Raw genomic sequence first — 20940 nt, 5'->3', positions numbered from 1 at the left:
CCTATGGGCTTTAGACTCGAATTCCTTCTGTTTATTTTCAGCTTCTAACTGACTTCTTTCCAAATCAGCCTCTAATTGCTTTAACTGTATTTGTTCAATATGTAACTGCATCTCTGGATTACTCAATGGAAACATATCTAACATGTCTTCATCAAAAACACCCAACTCTTTAATAGTGTGCTGCGATTTTTCTCTGAATTACTGGCTTTGTTGTAACCTTCGTAATTCTTTTAAGGTCCAACCTTCTGGCAATCTCGGATATAACACCCTTTCTAGCCTTCGCCAAAAACTCCGGGTCTGTCGATATTCATTGCTGCTGAATACTACCCACAGACCAATCAAACAAAAGAATTGCGTATTTCCCTTTTCCAAATCAGATTGATAATTAAACAAGCACTTAGGCTCAAAATTGGAACAATCCTTATGAGCCCCTAAGTTATGTCACGTGACCGGCAACAATGAATATCGAATTGAGTCAGGTTTTATAAAAACAAACAAACATTTATTAAACTCTGCCAAACAATATTGAAAAATATTCAAACGACTAATTTAACTGGAAGTTAACTGCTATTCGGCAACTCTGGAACAGTTCTTAAAAGGGTAAATGTGAAAACAGTTCTTAAAGTGGTAAATTCGAACACAGTTCTTAGAATCAACACACATCAAAGTTGCTGGTGAACGCAGCAGGCCAGGCAGCATCTCTAGGAAGAGGTACAGTTGACGTTTCAGGCCAAGACCCTTCGTCAGGACTAACTGAAGGAAGAGTTAGTAAGATGTTTGAAAGTGGGAGGGGGAGGGGGAGATCCAAAATGATAGGAGAAGACAGGAGGGGGCGGGATGGAGCCAAGAGCTGGACGGGTGATTGGCAAAGGGGATATGAGAGGATCATGGGACAGGAGACCCAGGGAGAAAGACAAGGCGGGGGGGGGGAACCCAGAGGATGAGCAAGGGGTATAGTGAGAGGGACAGAGGGAGAAAAAGGAGAGTGAGAGAAAGAATGTGTGTATAAAGATAAAGGATGGGGTACGAGGGGGAGGTGGGGCATTAGTGGAAGTTGGGGAAGTCAATATTCATACCATCAGGTTGGAGGCTACCCAGACGGAATATAAGGTGTTGTTCCTCCAACCTGAGTGTGGCTTCATCTTTACAGTAGAGGAGGTCGTGGATAGACATGTCAGAATGGGAATGAGATGTGGAATTAAAATGTATGGCCACTGGGAGATCCTGCTTTCTCTGACAGACAGAGCGTAGGTGTTCAGCAAAGCGGTCTCCTAGTCTGTGTCGGGTCTCGCCAATATATAGAAGGCCACATCGGGAGCACTGGACGCAGTATATCACCCCAGCCGACTCACAGGTGAAGTGTCGCCTCACCTGGAAGGACTGTCTGAGGCCCTGAATGGTGGTAAGGGAGGAAGTGTAAGGGCATGTGTAGCACTTGTTCCGCTTACAAGGATAAGTGCCAGGAGGGAGATCAGTGGGGAGGGATGGGGGGGATGAATGGACAAGGTAGTCACATAGGGAGTGATCCCTGCGGAAAGCAGAGGCGGGGGGAGGGAAAGATGTGCTTAGTGGTGGGATCCCATTGGAGGTGGCGGAAGTTATGGAGAATAATACGTTGGACCCGGAGGCTGGTGGGGTGGTAGGTGAGGACCAGGGGAACCCTATTCCTAGTGGGGTGGCAGGAGGATGGAGTGAGAGCAGATGTGCGTGAAGGGGGGGGGAAATGCGTTTGAGAGCAGAGTTGATGGTGGAGGAAGGGAAGCCCCTTTCTTTAAAAAAGGAGGACATCTCCCTCGTCCTGGAATGAAAAGCCTCATCCTGAGAGCATATGCGGCAGAGACGGAATAATTGCGAGAAGAGGATGGCATTTTTGCAAGAGACAGGGTGAGAAGAGGAATAGTCCAGATAGCTGTGAGAGTCAGTAGGCTTATAGTAGACATCAGTGGATAAGCTGTCTCCAGAGATAGAGACAGAAAGATCTAGAAAGGGGAGGGAGGTGTTGGAAATGGACCAGGTAAACTTGAGGGCAGGGTGGAAATTGGAGGCAAAGTTAAGAAAGTCAACGAGCTCAGCATGCGTGCAGGAAGCAGCACCAATGCAGTAGCGAAGGAAAAGTGGGGAACAGATACCAGAATAGGTACGGAACATAGATTGTTCCACAAAGCCAACAAAAAGGCAGGCATAGCTAGGAGCCATACGGGTGCCCATAGCTACACCTTTAGTTTGGAGGAAGTGGGAGGAGCCAAAGGAGAAATTATTAAGAACCATAGAACCATAGAAACTACAGCACAGAAACAGGCCTTTTGGCCCTTCTTGCTTGTGCCAAACCATTTTCTGCCTAGTCCCACTGACCTGCACACGGACCATATCCCTCCATACGCCTCCCATCCATGTATCTGTCCAATTTATTCTTAAATGTTAAAAAAGAACCCGCATTTACCACCTCATCTGGCAGCTCATTCCATACTCCCACCACTCTCTGTGTGAAGAAGCCCCCGCTAATGTTCCCTTTAAACTTTTCCCGCCTCACCCTTAACCCATGTCCTCTAGTTTTTTTCTCCCCTTGCCTCAGTGGAAAAAGCCTGCTTGCATTCACTCTATCTATACCCATCATAATTTTATATACCTCTATCAAATCTCCCCTCATTCTTCTATGCTCCAGGGAATATAAGTCCTAACCTATTCAACCTTTCTCTGTAACTGAGATTCTCAAGTCTTGGCAACATCCTTGTAAACCTTCTCAGCACTCTTTCAACCTTATTTATATCCTTCCTGTAATTTGGTGACCATAACTGAACACAATACTCCAGATTCGGCCTCACCAAATGCCTTATTCAACCTCATCATAACATTCCAGCTCTTATACTCAATACTTTGATTAATAAAGGCCAATGTACCAAAAGCTCTCTTCACGACCCTATCTACTTTTAGGGAATTTTGTATCTGTATTCCCAGCTCCCTCTGTTCCACTGCACTCCTCAGTGCCTTACCATTAACCCTGTATGTTCTACCTTGGTTTGTCCTTCCAACGTGCAATACCTCACACTTGTCTGTATTAAACTCCATCTGCCATTTTTCAGCCCATTTTTCCAGCTGGTCCAAGTCCCTCTGCAGGCTCTGAAAACCTTCCTCACTGTCTACTACACCTCCAATCTTTGTATCATCAGCAAATTTGCTGATCCAATTTACCACATTATCATCCAGATCATTGATATAGATGACATATAACAATGGACCCAGCACTGATCCCTGTGGCACACCACTAGTCACAGGCCTCCACTCGGAGAAGCAATTCTCTACTACCACACTTTGGCTTCTTCCATTGAGCCGATGTCTAATCCAATTTACCACCTCTCCATGTATACCTAGTGACTGAATTTTCCTAACTAACCTCCCATGCGGGACCTTGTCAAAGGCCTTACTGAAGTCCGTGTAGACAATATCCACTGCCTTCCCTTCATCCACTTTCCTGGTAACCTCCTCGAAAAACTCCTATAGATTGGTCAAACATGACCTACCACGCACAAAGCCATGTTGACTCTCCCTAATAAGTCCCTGTCTATCCAAATGCTTGTAGATTCTGTCTCTTAGTACTCCCTCCAATAACTTGCCTACTACCGACGTTAAACTTACTGGCCTATAATTTCCCGGATTACTTTTCGATCCTTTTTTAAACAACGGAACAACATGAGCCACTCTCCAATCCTCTGGCACCTCACCTGTAGACAGCGACATTTTAAATATTTCTGCCAGGGCCCCTGCAATTTCAACACTAGTCTCCTACAAGGTCCGAGGGAACACCCTGTCAGGTCCCGGGGATTTATCCACTTTAATTTTCCTCAAGACAGCAAGGACCTCCTCCTTTTCGATCTTTTCAGTTTCCATGATCTCACTACTTGTTTCCCTTTATTCCATCGACTTCATGCCAGTTTCCTTAGGAAATACAGACGCAAAAAACCTATTTAAGATCTCCCCCATTTCCTTTGGTTCCGCACATAGCCGACCACTCTGATCTTCAAGAGGACCAATTTTATCCCTTACAATCCTTTTGCTCTTAATATACCTGTAAAAGCTCTTTGGATTATCCTTCACTTTGACTGCCAAGGCAACCTCATGTAGTCTTTTAGCCCTCCTAATTTCTTTCTTAAGTATTTTCTTACACTTCTTATACTCCTCAAGCACCTTATTTACTCCCTGCTTCCTGTACATGTCATACAACTCCCTCTTCTTCATCATCAGAGTTGCAATATCCCTTGAGAACCAAGGTTCCTTATTCCTATTCACTTTGCCTTTAATCCTGACAGGAACATACAAATTCTGCACTCTCAAAATTTCTCCTTTGAAGGCTTCCCACCTACCGATCACATCCTTGCCAGAGAACAACCTATTCCAATCCATGCTTTTTAGATCCTTTCTCATTTCTTCAAATTTGGCCTTCTTCCAGTTAAGAACCTCAACCCTTGGACCAGATCTATCCTTGTCCATGATCAAGTTGAAACTAATGGTGTTATGATCACTGGAACTAAAGTGCTCCCCTACACAGACTTCTGTCACTTGTCCTTACTCATTTTCTAACAGGAGATCCAATATTGCATCCCTTCTAGTTGGTTCCTCTATATATTGATTTAGAAAACTTTCCTGAACACATTTTACAAACTCTAAACCATCTAGACCCCTAACAGTATGGGAGTCCCAATCAATATATGGAAAATTAAAGTCCCCTATCACCACAACTTTATGTTTCCTGCAGTTGCCTGCTATCTCTCTGCAGATTTGCCCTTCCAATTCTTGTTGACTATTGGATGGTCTGTAATACAATCCCACTAATGTGGCCATACCTTTCCTGTTTCTCAGCTCCACCCATAAGGACTCAGTAGACAAGCCCTCTAATCTGTCCTGCCTGAGCACTGCTGTCATATTTTCCCTAACAAGCAATGCTACTCCCCCACCTTTCATTCCTCTGCCTCGATCACATCTGAAACATCGGAACCCTGGAATATTAAGCTGCCAGTTCTGCCCCTCCTGTAGCCAAGTTTCACTAATTGCTATAACGTCATAATTCCACGTGTCAATCCACGCCCTCAACTCATCCACCTTCCCCTCAATATTCCTAGCATTGAAGTATATACACCTCAGAAGATTTTTACCACCACTCACAACCTTTCTGTTAGCGGATTTGCTTGAACTTTTAACATTATTTATTTTCACCCCAGCCACACTGTCAGCTCTGGCACTCTGGTTCCCATCCCCCTGCAAATCTAGTTTAAGGCCTCCCCCATAGCACTAACAAACCTCCCTGAAAGGATATTGGTCCCCCTGTAGTTCAAGTGTAACCCGTCTCTCTTGCACAGGTCCCACCTGCCCCAGAAGAGGTCCCAATTATCCTGAAATCTGAAACCCTGCCCCCTACACCAGTTCCTCAGCCACTTGTTCATCCTCCAGAGCATCCTATTCCTCCCCTCACTGGCATGTAGCACAAGTAGCAATCCTGAGATTACCACCCTCGAGGTCCTGCTTTTCAACTTCCTACAAAGCTTTCTATACTCACTCTCCAGGACCTCCTCACTCTTCCTTGCTATGTCATTGGTACCGATATGCACCACGACATCTGGCTGATCACCCTGCCACTTCAGAATGTCATGCAATCGATCAGAGACATCCTTGACCCTGGCACCCGGGAGGCAACAAACCATCCTGGATTCTCTGTCACGACCACAGAACCTCCTATCTGCTCCTCTAACTATCGAGTCCCCTATCACTACCGCTCTCCTCTTTTCCCCCCCTCCCTTCTGCACTGCAGAGCCAGACTCGGTGCCAAAGATCCAGCTACTGCAGCTTGTCCCAGGTAAGTCATTCCCCACAACAGTATCCAATGCGGTATACTTGTTGAGGGGAATGGCCACAGGGGAACCCTGCTCTGCCTGCCCTTTCCTCTTCCCTCACCTGACAGTGACCCAATTTCCTGTCCTCTGCTCCTTTGGCGTAACTACCTCCCTGTAGCTACTATCTATAATCTCCTCATTCTCCCGAATAATCCGCAGGTCATCCAGCTTCTGCTCCAGTTCCCTAACGCTATTTGTTAGGAGCTGCAGCTGGATGCACTTCTTGCAGGTGTTGTTGTCAGGGACACCGGAGGGCACCCTGACTTACCACATCCTGCAGGAGGAGCATTCCAACATCCTGCCTGGCATTCTCTCTACTCTAAACAGTTTGAACAAAAAAACTTACCGGAACCTACCCTGGCCTTTGCCTGTTCTTGCCGAAGCCTGTTTGAGCCAAAGCCGTCCCACTCTGACTCAGCCCACTCTGATGATGGCCGCTGTATATGGCGATCCGTTTTTAAACCTTGGCGCGCTACGTCACGGGCCTACGTCTGCGCCGGAAAGAATAAGGACTAACTCCGCTAGACAGAGCAGAGTGGTGGTAGAGGGGAACTGATTAGGTCTGGAATCCAAAAAGAAGCGGAGAGCTTTGAGTCCTTCCTGGTGAGGGATGGAAGTATATAGGGACTGGACATCCATGGTGAAAATAAAGCGTTGGGGGCCAGGGAACTTAAAATCATCGAAAAGTTTAAGAGTGTGAGAAGTGTCATGAACATAGGTAGGGAGGGATTGAACAAGGGGGGAATAAAACCGTGTCGAGGTATGCAGAAACGAGTTCGATGGGGCAGGAGCAAGCTGAGACAATAGGTCTGCCAGGACAGGCAGGTTTGTGGATCTTGGGCAGGAGGTAGAAATGGGAAGTGCGAGGTGTGGGAACTATAAGGTAGCAATGGATGGGAGATCTCCTGAGCGGATATAGTCGGTGATGGTGTGGGAGACAATGGCCTGGTGCTCCTTAGTGGGGTCACGATCGAGGGGTAAATAAGGGGAGGTATCCACGAGTTGTCGCTGTGCCTCAGCAAGGTAGAGGTCAGTACGCCAGACTACAACAGCACCCCCCTTATCGGCCGGTTTAATAGTAAGGTTAGGATTAGTGCGGAGGGAGTGGAGAGCAGATCGTTCGAAAGGAGTGAGGTTGGAATGGGAACAAGATGTGGTGAAGTCGTGACGGTTGATGTCCCGTCGGCAGTTAGCGATAAAGAGATCCAGAGCAGGCAGAAGACCAGAGCGGGGTGTCCATGAAGAAGAGGAAGGTTGAAGACAGGAGAAGGGGTCATCGGTGGGGGTGGAAGACCCGACGCAGACTGGGAGACTGCTTTGCTGAACACCTACGCTCTGTCTGCCAGAGAAAGCAGGATCTCCCAGTGGCCACACATTTTAATTCCACATCCCATTCCCATTCTGACATGTCTATCCACGGCCTCCTCTACTGTAAAGATGAAGCCACACTCAGGTTGGAGGAAAAACACTTATATTCCATCTGGGTAGCCACCAACCTGATGGCATGAACATTGACTTGTCTAACTTCCGCTAATGCCCCACCTCCCCCTTGTACCCCATCTGTTATTTATTTTTATACACACATTCTTTCTCTCACTCTCCTTTTTCTCCCTCTGTCCCTCTGACTATACCCCTTGCCCATCCTCTGGGTTCCCCCCCCCCTTGTCTTTCTCCCTGGGCCTCCTGTCCCATGATCTTCTCAGATTCCCTTTGCCAATCACCTGTCCAGCTCTTGGCTCCATCCCTCCCCCTCCTGTCTTCTCCTATCATTTTGGATCTCCCCTCCCCCTCCCACTTTCAAATCTCTTACTAGCTCTTCTTTCAGTTCGTCCTGACGAAGGGTTTCGGCCTGAAACGTCGACTGTACCTCTTCCTAGAGATGCTGCCTGGCCTGCTGCGTTCACCAGCAACTTTGATGTGTGTTGCTTGAATTTTCAGCATCTGCAGAATTCCTGTTGTTACAGTTCTTAGAATGGTAAATTCGAAAGTCCAAGGGATTTATACAGTCAGTTAGGAGAGACTTTCCTAAAGTAAAGAATTCCTCGAAGTCATGACGTTACTGCTGATCCCAGCCAGAACCTGCCTTGTCTGCAGGATTCACGACGACAGAAATAATACGGTTTAAAGGAACTGACCTTTTCCTCTGGAGAATAGACACTGTGCAATCCTTCCTGCTTTAGCAGAGGATATCTCATGCAGGTTACTATTTCTTGAACGAAGATTCAGTAAAGGTAGATTCTCTCCGAAACCGCTGAACGATATCAGCTTTACCCGACTCTGCGAGTTCCTGTACTTTAGTAAGGTCTTCACTCTCCAATATTACTTACAATAGAAAGTAGAATTCCACTTTAAAATGAAACTGCATCATAAGATGAATACGCAGCATAATGGAGTATCTGACGAATGAAATAACGAACTAAACTTAAAACTCAACTGGAAAAGTTAACTGCGTCACACCAGGGGGTCTCCCCTTATATACTTGGTGAGAACATGTCATCACGTGACCTCACATCGGCGGGAAAATTACATCATGTGACCTCCACAAGACCAGTACATCATGCTCATCAGATACTCAATTACATCATGGTCATAAGACAGTCACAAGATACCCTTGAGGTATGTAACACTCACAAAGACGACATCCATCAGTAAAGACCCCATTCATACAGGAGGTGACCTCTTCTTATTGCTACCATTAGGGCGGAGGTACTCAGCATTTTAGGGATAACTTTTCCCCTCTGTCAGCAGATTTCTGAATGGATAATAAATGAACCCATGAACACTACCTCATTTTTTGTTGTTGGCTTTTTGCACTACTAATTTAATTGCTGCTGCAAAACAAATGTGGTCTGACAAATGCCTTGTAAAGCTTCAGCATTATATCCTTGCTTTTATGTTCTAGTCCCCTCAAAATGAATGCTAACATTGTATTTGCCTTCTTTACCACCGACTCAACCTGTATGTGAGCCTTTAAGGAATTCTGCATGAGGACTTCCAAGCTCATTGTACCTCTGATTTCTGAATTTTGTCCCCCTTTAGAAAATATTCTACACCTTTATTCCTCCTATCAAAGTGTATGACCATATAATTCTTTAAATTGTATTCCATCTGCTGCTACTTTTCCCATTCTCCTAATATGTCTGAGTCATTCTGCAGATTCCCTCCTTCCTCAACACTATTCACCCCTCCACCTATCTTTCTGTCGTCGCAAACTCGGCCACAAAGCTATCAAGTCCATCATCCAAATCATTGACATATAATGTGAAAAGTAGCTGTCCCAACACCGATCCCTGCAGAGCACCAGTCGTCACGAGCAGCCCATCAGAAAAGGAATGCGCCCCCCATTCTCATTCTTTGCTTCTTGCCAGTCAGCTATCTTCTGTCTATGCTAGTATCTTTCCTGTAATACTATGGGCTCTTATTTAGCAGCCTTGTGTGCAGCACCTTGTCAAAGGCCGCCTGAAAATCCAAGTGAGCAACACCCACTGACTCTCCTTTGTCTATCCTGCTTTTTACTGCCACAAAATTATTTCAACAGATTAGTCAGGCAATATTTCCCCCAAGGAAACCATGCTGACTTTGGCCTATTATGTGCCGCCAAGTACCTGGAAACCTCATCCTTAACAGTGAGCTCTAGCATCTTCCCAAACGCTGAAGTCAGGCTAACTGGCCTAAAATTTTCTGCCTTTTGCCTCCCTTCTTCGATCTTAAATCATTCCAGATTGTAGTGATTCTTGAAAGGTCATTACTAATGCCTCCACATCTTTATCGACTACAGTTTGGAATCCAACACTATCATCCCCTCAAAGCTACTCAGTAAGTTTCAAGACCTTGGCCTCAGTACCAGCTTGTGCAGTTGGATCCTCTATTTTCTCACTTATAGACCCCAGTCAGTTTGGATTGGCAACAGCATCTCCTGCACGATATCCACAAGGAGCACCTTGCCCTCACTAAGCACAGCTCCAGTGCTGTATTTAATTTTGCAGACGATACCACTGGAATTGGCTGAATCAAGGTGATGACAGCATATAGGAGAGAGATTAAAAATCTGGTTGAGTGGTGCCACAATAACAACTCTCACACAGTTTAAGCAAGACCAAGGAGCTGATTATTGACGTCAAGAGGGGGAAACTTGTCTGTATTTAAATCCATCTGTCATTTTTCAGGCCATTTTTCCAGTTGGTTGAGATCCCGATGCAAGCTTTGATAACGTTCCTCTCCACCCACTATGCCCCCAATTTTGGTGTCCTCTGCAAATTTGTTGATCCAGGTTACCACATTGTCATCTAGATCTTTGATAAACACAGATCCATGCAACACGCCATTAGTCACAAGCCACCAGTCAAAATCTAATGCCCTCGCAGTTCGCATATACAAAGCTAGGTAGGCGTTAAGCACCACCTCAAAAATCAACTGACCTGGAAGCTTTATTCAGGGTTTTCAATGAGAACTTGTGAAACTGCAGAAAAATATGTAAAATCTATATATTACTAAAACTCTCATGCTCTGTATGTCTGTTTGTGACCTCCAATTAGCGCAAACGGTGCATTACAGCAGCACTTTTTTTTGGCTAAATCAAATTAAAATGCGCTAACTTACAGAATGCAGGCAAAGTTCAGGGTTATATATTCGTATAACATTGCTCATTCACCAAAAATCAACAGGCTCCCTTTTAACCCGAGAGCTGATCCGCCATCCTGGAAATCGGGATGCGACAGCCTGACGCATGCACACGGCCAGCCTCAGCAGCGACGCCTACTGGAGCAAAAGGGCAGGGCAGCTCTATTTTGAGGGGTCACGTTCTGCTAATCACCATCAGCATGTGCAGGATTGGGACAGATCTAACTGCCACCCATCAATAAGAGATAATTAAATCTTATTGTAATGACATACTCCGAGACACCCATAAAACCCTTTGCTGCAGTCAAAGGACAATGGTGAAAATATCACATCCATTTAGGAGAGCACCAACCACATCAAGAATAATCAGCATCCTTTGGTGTTACTGCTTCATATCTTCTGTCCAGCATTAGGGTAAAAAAAAATTGTCAGCCTAATTATGCCGCATGGAAAGGGAAGGGGGACATTATGGTCAAGAGATGATGCCAAACGTCGTCGGGAAGCGGCAAGGAGAGGGAGAGAACAAGAATCAGATGAGGCCAGGGCTGCACGACTCCAGGATCAAAGAGTCAGGACAAAAAAAGATGAGAGAAGAAGAGACAGAGGACGAGAGGCATGTATGTCTCCAGGATCAGAGACAAACAACAAACAACAGAAGAGACGAAGAGACGGCGGATGAAAGAACTGCACGGCTCCAGAATGACAACGAGAGGCACAAGGGTGTCAGATTAACCAGAAATGATGCCATCAAAAGTGTCCTTCGTTAAATGAGGAGCAGCTATACTTGCTTTGCTATGTGTTGTTCTTCTCTAATAAATTGAGGTCTTCTACTTCAGTTTCCAAAGCAAAGTGATACCAATAGCATTCAGGAAAATTTAATGTTCATTCTTGTCACATCAGACTGCACTACCCTTCTCTCAAAGGGTGCCCGAACGGGTCACCCTGTTGTCTAGTAGGAAATAAATTCAATATAGGATTATTGTGTGCCTGAATATACAAATACCATTGATTATTTTCACAATTGGTGTTAACCAGTGCAATATACACAATGTTCCATAACTATGCCGTGAAAACCAGATTGATATACAGTGATGTTCATACAAAATGAACAGCACCTCTAGAGGCCAGAACACAACCATCTAATATCACTGTCTTTTCTTGCTAAGCCAATGTTGAATTTAATTTGCTGCTTTTTGAATGGCAAATGAAGGCCTGCATCAGCCTTCCACGTGGGACTTTGTCAGAGGTCTTGCCAAAGTCTACGTAGGTAGCATCCAGCACCTTTCCTCCAACATTTATGGTAACCTCCTTGGGAAAAACTCCAACCAAACACAGTCATGTTGACTATCCTTAATCAGGTCCTATCTATCCAAATACCAACAGTTTCAAGAAAAAGTTAGTGAACCTTTTTCAATTATTTGGTGTTCTGCATTAATTACTCATAAAATGTAGTCTGATCTTCATCTAAGTCACAATAATAGACAAACCAATCTGTCTAAACTATAACACAAACAATTGTAATTTTCATGACTTTATTGAAGACATTATTTAATTAGTGACAGCCCAGGCTGGAAAAATTATGTGAATCCTTCTATTTAATAACTGATAGAAACTCCTTTAGCAACAATAACCTCCACCAAACATTGCCTGTAGCTGCTGACCAGACTTGCACAACAGTGAGGAGGCATTTTAAACGATTCCTCCATACTGAACTGTTTCAGTTCATCAACATTTCTGGGATATCTTGCATGAATAGCTCTTTTCAGGTCATGCTACAGCGTCTCAATTGGGTTAAGGTGTGGACTCTGACTTGGCTGTTCCAGAACACATTTTCTTCTTAAACCATTCTGTTGTTGACTTACTCTTGAGCTTTGGATCATTGTCTTGTAGCTTCTATTAAGCTTCAGGTGATAGACCACTACCTTGACATTCTGCTGTAAAATGTCTTGATACAATTTTGAATTCATTGATCCTTCAATGATTGCAAGCTATCCAGGCCCTGAGGCAGCAAAGCAACTTGAAACCATGTTGTTTGCGTCGAAACCATGATGCTCCTTTCACGCAACACACATCAAAGTTGCTGGTGAACACAGCAGGCCAGGCAGCATCTCTTGGAAGAGGTACAGTCGACATTTTGGGCCGAGACCCTTCGTCAGGACTAACTGAAAGAAGAGCTAGTAAGAGATTTGAAAGGGGGAGGTGGAGATCCGAAATGATAGGAGAAGACAGGAGGGGGAGAGATGGAGCCAGGAGCTGGACAGTTGATTGGCAAAAGGGATGTGAGAGGATTATGGGACAGGAGGCCTAGCGAGAAAGAAAAGGGGGAGGGGGGAAATCCCAGAGGATGGGCAAGGGGTATAGTCAGTGGGACAAAGGGAGAAAAAGGAGAGTGAGAGAAAGAATGCGTGTAAATAAATAAATAACGGATGGGGTACGAGGGGGAGGTGGGGCATTAGCGGAAGTTTGAGAAGTCAGTGTTCATGCCATCAGGTTGGAGACTACCCAGATGGAATATAAGGTGTTGTTCCTTTAACCTGAGTGTAGCTTCATCTTTACAGTAGAGGAGGCCGTGGATAAACATATCAGAATGGGAATAGGATGTGGAATTAAAATGTGTGGCCACCGGGAGATCCTGCTTTCTCTGGCGGACAGAGCGTAGGTGTTCAACGAAACGATCTCCCAGTCTGTGTTGGATCTTGCCAATATACGGAAGGTAGCATCGGGAGCACCGGACGCAGTATATCACCCCAGCCAACTCACAGGTGAAGTGTTGCCTCACCTGGAAGGAATTCTGGGGCTCTGAATGGTAGTGAGGGAGGAAGTGTGAGGGCCTTTCACCATGCTTCACAGTTGGGATGAGGATTTGGTGTTGGTGTGCTGTGCCCTTTTTCCTCCAAATATAGTCTCATCTACCTACAGAAAATTGTCCTAGAAGTGTTGTGGAACATCCAGGTGGTCTTTTGCAAGCTTGAGAAGTGTAACAATGTTTATTTTTGGAGAGCAGTTGTCGCTTCCATGGTGTCCTTATATGCGTACTATTCTTGTTCAGTGTTTTTCTTATAGTGGATATATGATTGGAGACTAGCATGTTCTAGAGACTACTGCAGGTCTTTTGCTGTTACCCCAGTTTCTTTTTCATCTTCTTCAGCATTGCATGTTGTGCTCTTGGTGTGATCTTTGCAGAACGGCCACTCCTAGAGAGATTAGCAACAGTACTGATTTCCTCCATTTATAGACAATTTCTCCTACTGTGGACTGATGAACACTCAGGTCTTTAGAAATACTTTTGTAGCCTTTTCCAGTTCCATGCATTTCTTCAATTCTTCTTCTAAGGTCCTCTGAAAGTTGTTTGGATTGAGGCATGGTGCACATAAACAGATCTTTCTTGAAAAGAGCAGGGTCTGTCAGTAACCTGACTTCATGTGTCTTTTTATAGGACAGGGCACCTCTACAACCCATACCTCCAATCTCATCTGATTGATTGGAACACCTGACTCCAAATAGTTTTTGTAGAAGGCATTACCCCAGAGGTTCACATTCTTTTTTGAACCTAGACTGTGATAGTTTAAATAGTGTACTCAATGTTGACAAGAAGTACGATTGTTTGTGTGTTATTTTAGGCAGATTGTGTTTGTCTGTTATTGAAGACTTAGATGAAGATCAGACCATATTTTATGCACAGCAAATTTGGGTCCTCGTTTTGCCTTCCTGATTTCTCTCAAGTGTTCTCTTCAATTTCTTAGAACATAAGAAATAGGAGCTGGAGTAGGCCATCTGAGCCATCGAGCCCACTCTGCTATTCAATAAGATCATGGCTGATCTGGCCATGGACTCATCTCCACTTACCTACCTTTTCCCCATAACCTTTAATTCCCCAACTATGCAAAAATCTATCCAACTTTGTCTTAAATGTATTTACTGAGGTAGCCTCCACTGCTTCATTGTGCAGAGAATTCCACAGATTCACCACTCTCTGGGAAAAGCAGTTCATTCTCATCTCCGTTCTAGATCTACACCCCTGAACCGTGAGGCCATGTCCTCTAGTTCTTACCTACCAGTGGATACAACTTTCCTGTCTCTATTTTATGTGTACTCTCTCACATCTCAGCCACTGAAGCTTGTGACTCCTTCGAAGTTGTCCTTGGTCTCTTGGTGGCCTCCCTCACTAGTCCTGTTCTTGCACGGTCACTCAGTTTTGAGGCAGGTTTATAGCTTTGTGCCATATTCTTTCCATATCTTGATGATTGACTTAACTACTCCAACAGATATTCAGTGACTTAGAAATTTTCTTATATCCATCTCCAGACTCACCAGTGGTTGGACCTTCCAGATACATATGTATTTTTACTGCAATAATTGAAACACCTTGACTGCACGCAGGTGATCTGCATTTAACTAATTAGGTGACTTCTGAAACCAATTGGCTGCACCAGTGATGATTTGGTGTGTCATATTAAAGGGAGCAAATACTTGGGCAATCAATTATCATGTGTTTTATGTTTGTAATTCATTTAGATCACTTGCAGAGATCTGTTTCCACTTTGACACAAAAGAGTCTTTTTCTGTTATTCAGTGTCAAAAAATCCATAATAAATCCACTGTGATTCAGTGTTGTAAAACAATAAAACATGAAATTTTCCAAAGGGAGTGAATACTTTTTATAGGCATTATACTATGAATATATGGGCAAGATGTCAAAGGTGTATTTGAAACTGGATTCATTTGTTGATTTAACATTTTAAAATTTCACCGAGTTTACGATTGTTTATAGGAACGACACTTTTCTATATATAATCGGTCAGTCAGTAATCCTTTCATTTTGCAGCCTCTTTATTTTAAGAGGCTTGCAAATATAATTTCTGAGATTAGTAAAATAAAAATCCTGAAGTTGCGAGTGCAAGACTATTTACTAACTTTTATAAAAAAAAACTTAAAAATAGTCTGTTTTCCCTTAGATAACACCAAGGTCCACTCCATCAGCAGGAAATAGGATCTATGACTCACCCTTGTCAGGCCAGTCTAATGAAGACACCTTCACTCCAGGTGACAAGGAGGTAAGACCAAATTTCTTAAGATAAAATATGCATCAGTGTTGATGTTTTATATTTAATTTTAACATTGAACTGTTTGCAGCCACTTAATATGCAGCTTGACTGCTTTTATTTGTTGCTATGGTGCTTCCACAGAATGATAGCACTGTTGCTTCATAGCTTAGGGATCCTGGGTTCAGTCCTGATCTTGAGTGCTGTCACTTTACGTATGTACAATCAGACTAAGCAACCACAAACAGTTACTTGTATATTGTTTCTTACAGATTGTTTTTGGATTTGTATATTTTTTGTTCTTTATACTGTGTGTCTGTTTTGTTGGATCCTGAGTAGCAATCATTTTGTTCTCCTTTACACTTGTTTACTGAAGAATGACATTAAGCAATAAACACAAAGCCAATGTGTTGGAGGTTCTGAAAGGACCATACTATTTTATGTCATATTCAAGAGACGAGACATTTTTTCCCCTAACTACGGAAGTATATGTCTGCTACATTTGGTCATTGATATGGTCCTCCATAACTGCCTCCTTTTCATGGCTGAGGAGTTGTTTCCTGGATCATTGTTTGGACTTGAGTCATCTACAGGCATATGGTACAATGATATAAAGGAACCATATGGGAGCTATAGAGAGCCAAAGGTGGGGGGGGTAGGTTGGAAACCCATCAAGACCATAAAAAATATAGGGGATGCATAAAAATGAAATAAAGGAAAGCGGTAGATTGAGTTAATCCATAGGTGATTTTTCCAGTATATTAAAGGCAGAAGAAGAACCATATAAAGAGTAGGACTGATTTGGGTCTTGAAAAATCAGTGCACGGAGCCTGACAGTATAGATAAGTCTGAAATGAAGACTTTTTTTCAGTACTGTGGTGGTTTTGCAGAGGTGTACAAGATGATGGGCAACATAGATAGCCAGAGACTTTTTCCCAGGTGGAAATGGCTATTATGAGGGGCCAGATGGGATATACCCCAGGTTACAACAGCAAGCGAGGATGAGATTGCTGTGCCTTTGGGGATAATGTTTGTGTCCTCACTGGCCTCAAGAATAGTACCTGATGATTAGAGGGTGGAAAATGTTACTCCTTTGCTCAAGAAAGGGAGTTAGGGTAATGCTGGGTATTGTAGACCAGTGAGTCTTAATTCAGTGGTGGGTAAATTATTTGAGAGAATTCATAGAGGCAGGATTTACAAGCATTTGGAGAAGCATGGTCTGATTAAGGTTAGGGATACCCAATATGGCTTTATGAGGGGCAGGTCAAGCCTCACGAGGTGGAAGTGGTGTTTATATGCATTTTAGTAAAGTTTCCCATGGTGGGAGGGGAGATGGGGGTTGGCAGCTCACCTAGGTAAAGGAAAAACCCTGATCTCAAACCTTCACTGCCTTGTGGCTATACCCACTCATGGGGAAGGCTTCAGGAGTAAACCGTGAGGGGGACAAATCCGGAGCTGAAGTCTAGGGGAGTCCTGCATAGAGTTCAATGCTGACTGGCAATTCCTGCGATGTGGCTGATACAAGCTGTATTGGTCTCTGCCATTCCTTTGGGTTCATCAGATGCGTGGAGAGGGAGAACTTGCTACATGGGCAAACAGCCTGTTTTCCATATTGTACTACCCAGGCTTGCATATCTAGACAGCTAGGATGCATATTCATGCTCAGTTTTGACCAACGGAAGCCCTCACTCCTGTGGTAGGGTCATTCAGAAAGTCAAGAGTCATGGGATCCAGAGAAACATAGCCCATGGAAGGCAAAGGGTGGTATAGATGGAGAGTATTCTGCCTGGAGGTCACTGACCAGTACTGTTCTGCAGGGATCTCTTCTGGGATCCCTGCTCTTTTGTGAGTTTTATAAATGACTTGGATGTAGAATTGGAAGAGTGGGTTTGTACGTTTTGTGTTCACAGAAAGGTTAGTAGAGTTGTGGATAGTGTGGAGGGTTATTGTAGGTGTATTGGGGCTTTGACAAGATGCAGAACTGTGCTGAAAAGTGGAAGATTGAGGTCAACTCGGAAAAGTCAGAAGTGATTCATTTTGGAAGGTCCACTCTGAAGGCAGGATACAGGGTTAATGGTGGGATTCTTGGCAGTGTAGAGGAACAAAGGGATCTTTTAGACCATGACTATAGATCCCTTAAAGTTGCCATGCAACTTGATAGGATTGTTAAAAAGGCAAATGGTTTATTGGTCTTCATTAGTAAGGGGATTGAGTTCAAGTGCTGTGAAGTAATGTTGTAGCTTGATAAAACAGTGGTTAGACCACACTTGGAATAGTGTGCTCAATTCTGGTTGCCCCGTTATAAAACAATGTGAAAGCTTTAGAGAGGGTGCAGAGAAGATTTACCACGATTCTGCCCGAAGTAGAGGAAATGTCTTTTTTTTGGCGTGTGCCTGCGTGCGTGTGAGTCTGTGCGTGTGTGCGAGTCTGTGATGATGTCTTTTTCATGGCTTTTTACAAGGCACGGAGCGAGAGAGAGAGACTGAGTGGCGAGCCACTCCTCACACAGACATTTTCGCAGTATTTTCCCCTTTATTTGACGAGGTCGAGTTGTGATCTCGACATTCAACCCGGCACGGTTGGAAAGCGTACTCGGGAGCGGACCCGACTGGTTTTGATCTTGGGAACCTCTGCTCCTGGGTCTGGCGCCGATGTCATTGCACCACCAGCCAGCCCTGTAGAGAGACTGTCTTATGAAGGTAGGTTGAGTGAGCTAGGGCTTTTCTCTTTGGAGTGAAGAAGACCGAGAAGTGACTTGATAAAGGTGATCAAGATGAGAGGCATAGGTAGCCAGACTTTTTCCAAGGGCAGAAATGGATAAAAATAAAAAAATAATGTGAAAGAGGGCATAGATTTAAGGTAGTTGGAGGAAAGTATGGTGGGGGGGGGGGATGTCAGAGTTAAGTTCTTTATCCAGAGTGGTGGAACACCCTGCCAGGGGTGGTGGTAGATGCAGATACATTCGGAGCATTTAAGAAACTCTTACATAGACACATGGATGATTGAAAAATGGAGGGCGGCTATGTAGGAGGGAAGGGTCAGACGATTCTGAGGAACAAGATGTGCGTATATCAAGAAGGATGGCTGATTAGCAGTAGTCAGTGTGGCTTTGTGCAAGGGAGACCATGTCTTATGAACTTCATTGAGTTTTTTGATGAGGTGACCAAGAAAGTGGATGAGGGCAGGAAGGTAGGTGTGATTCAGTTGGAATTCAGGAAGGCCTTTAAGGTTTCTTTAGGTCGCATGGGATTCGGGAGGTATGGCTAATTGGATATGCAGTTGGCTTGACGGTAGAAAATGGAGGGTGAGAACGGAAGGTAGTGGATTGGATGGCAGCCTCCTGTGTCATTGCAAGTATAAAGTGAGAGGTATGACCCCAAGTTCCAGATGCTCCCAAATGAAGCTCTGATCACCCCGTTAGGAACCGTCAGGATCTTGTACATTTAACGATGACTGCTTTGGAAGTATCTATGATGTTTTTATCTTAACTTGGAGCTGACTGCTAATAAAGTATTTCAGATGCTTATTATGATGTATACTTTCAAATTACATTTCAGCTGAGATAATTAAACTCCAGGAAGAAACTAAAGTGTATACATTGGAAAAAAAAACTCTTGGCTGGCAGGAAGTGGTTTCGGGCCCTTTGGAGGCTCACGCTAAAACAGGCTGAAGTCAGCATGGTTTCCTTGCCCAAGTGTTGGAATACTTTGAGGAAATAACAGACAGGCTAGACGAGAGTCATTGGATGTTTAGACCATAAGACCATAAGTTACAGGAGCAGAATCAGGCTAATCAGCCCATCGAGTCTGCTGTGCCACTTCTTTGTGGCTGATCCATTTTTCCTTTCTGCCCCAATCTGCTGCCTTCTCCCCATATCCCTTCATGCTCTGAACAATCAAGAATCTATCAACCTCTGCCTTAAATATACATAAAGACTTGGCCTCCACAGCTGCCTGTGGCAAAGAATTCCACAGATTCACTGCTCTCTGGCTAAAGACATTCCTCCTCATCTCTGTTCTAAAAGGATGCCCCTCTATTCTGAGGCTGTGTCCTCTGGTCTTAGACATTCCCACCATCGGAAACATCCACTCTATCAAGTCCTTTCACCATTTGATAAGATTCAGTTAGGTGATCCCTCATTCTTCTGAATTCCAGTGACTACAGGTCCAGAGCCAACAAATGCTAATCCTGGAATCATTTTCGTGAACCTCCTTTGAACCCTGTCCAGTTTCAGCACATCCTTTTTAAAATAAAGGGCCCAAAACTGCTCTCAGTGCTCCAAGTGAGGCCTCTCTTGTATTCTAGTCCTCTTGAAATTATTGCTGACATTGCATTTGCCTTCCTCACCATAGACTCAATCTGCAAACTAACCTTTAGGAAATTCTGCATGAGGGCTCCCAAATCCCTTTGTGCTTCGAATTGGGCACGGGGTTGGGGACTGGAGTGCTGGGGCTGAGGATTGGGATTTTGGTTTGCAAGCACAGGTGGTGGAAAGTGAGACTGTCAGGAAGGACAGGCAGATGATGGGGTAAAATTCAGTCAGTTTGATGAGTTGCAGTGTAAGGGGGGACACAATTGAAAAGGATGACAAATAAAGGATTGAAGGTGTTACATTTGAATGCATGCACAATACAAAATAAGGTGGATGAAGTAGATGATCTTGTAGTGTTAGAGACTGGCAGGTTTGATGTGGGTATCATTGAGATGTGGCTGAAAGACAATTGTAGTTGGGAGCTTAGTAACCAATGATACATAATCTATACAATCTATTAGAAGGACTTGCGGGTAGGCAGATGAGGAGGAGGAGTGGCTCAGCTGGTAAAATAGAAATCAAATCTTAGAAAAAGGTGACATAGGATTGGATGATGAGGAATCCTTATGGGTAGAGTTAAGAATCTGTAAGGATAAGAAGACCCTTATGGGAGTTAATTACAGGCCTCCAAACAGTAGCCAGGATATGGTCTACAAATTACAACGGGAGATAGAAGAAACATGCCAAAAAGGCAATGTTATATTAGTCATGGAAAATTTCAATATGCAGGTAGATTGGGAAAATCAAGTTGATGCTGGATCTCAAGAGAAAGAGTTTGTGGAATGCCTCTTAGATGGCTTTTTGGAGCAGGTTGTGTTTGAGCCCACGAGGAGACAGCAACTTTGTGAAATAAACCAGATATGGTTCAGGAGCTTAAGTCAATGGAACCGTTGGGAAAATGGTGATCATAACATGATGGAATTCACCCTGCAATTTGAGAGGGAGAAGCTAAAGTCAGATGTATCAGTATTGTTGTGGAGTAAGGGGATTTAGGTATGAGAGAGGAGCTGGCCAAGGCTGATTAGAAGAAGACACTAGTGGGGAAGATGGCAGAGCAGCAGTGGTTGAAGTTTCTGGGAGCATT

The 20940-nt window shown here is 44.1% G+C and overlaps 1 protein-coding gene across 3 annotated transcripts in view; it reads left to right on the top strand.

The window, feature by feature from the left end:
* golga4 (golgin A4) overlaps positions 1-20940 on the top strand; it is a 266334-nt gene that overhangs the window by 15018 nt on the left and 230376 nt on the right. For all 3 annotated transcript variants that reach the window (XM_063054798.1, XM_063054789.1, XM_063054779.1), the window contains exon 2: positions 15458-15556. In XM_063054798.1, the coding sequence (XP_062910868.1) occupies positions 15458-15556 (99 nt within the window). The remainder of the gene's footprint in view (positions 1-15457; positions 15557-20940) is intronic.

This window comes from Mobula hypostoma, chromosome 1 (assembly GCF_963921235.1).
Source record: "Mobula hypostoma chromosome 1, sMobHyp1.1, whole genome shotgun sequence".
NCBI classification, from domain to species: domain Eukaryota; kingdom Metazoa; phylum Chordata; class Chondrichthyes; order Myliobatiformes; family Myliobatidae; genus Mobula; species Mobula hypostoma.
The sequence above is the reverse complement of the archived record's forward strand: the minus strand, read 5'-3'. Positions and strand labels throughout refer to the sequence as shown.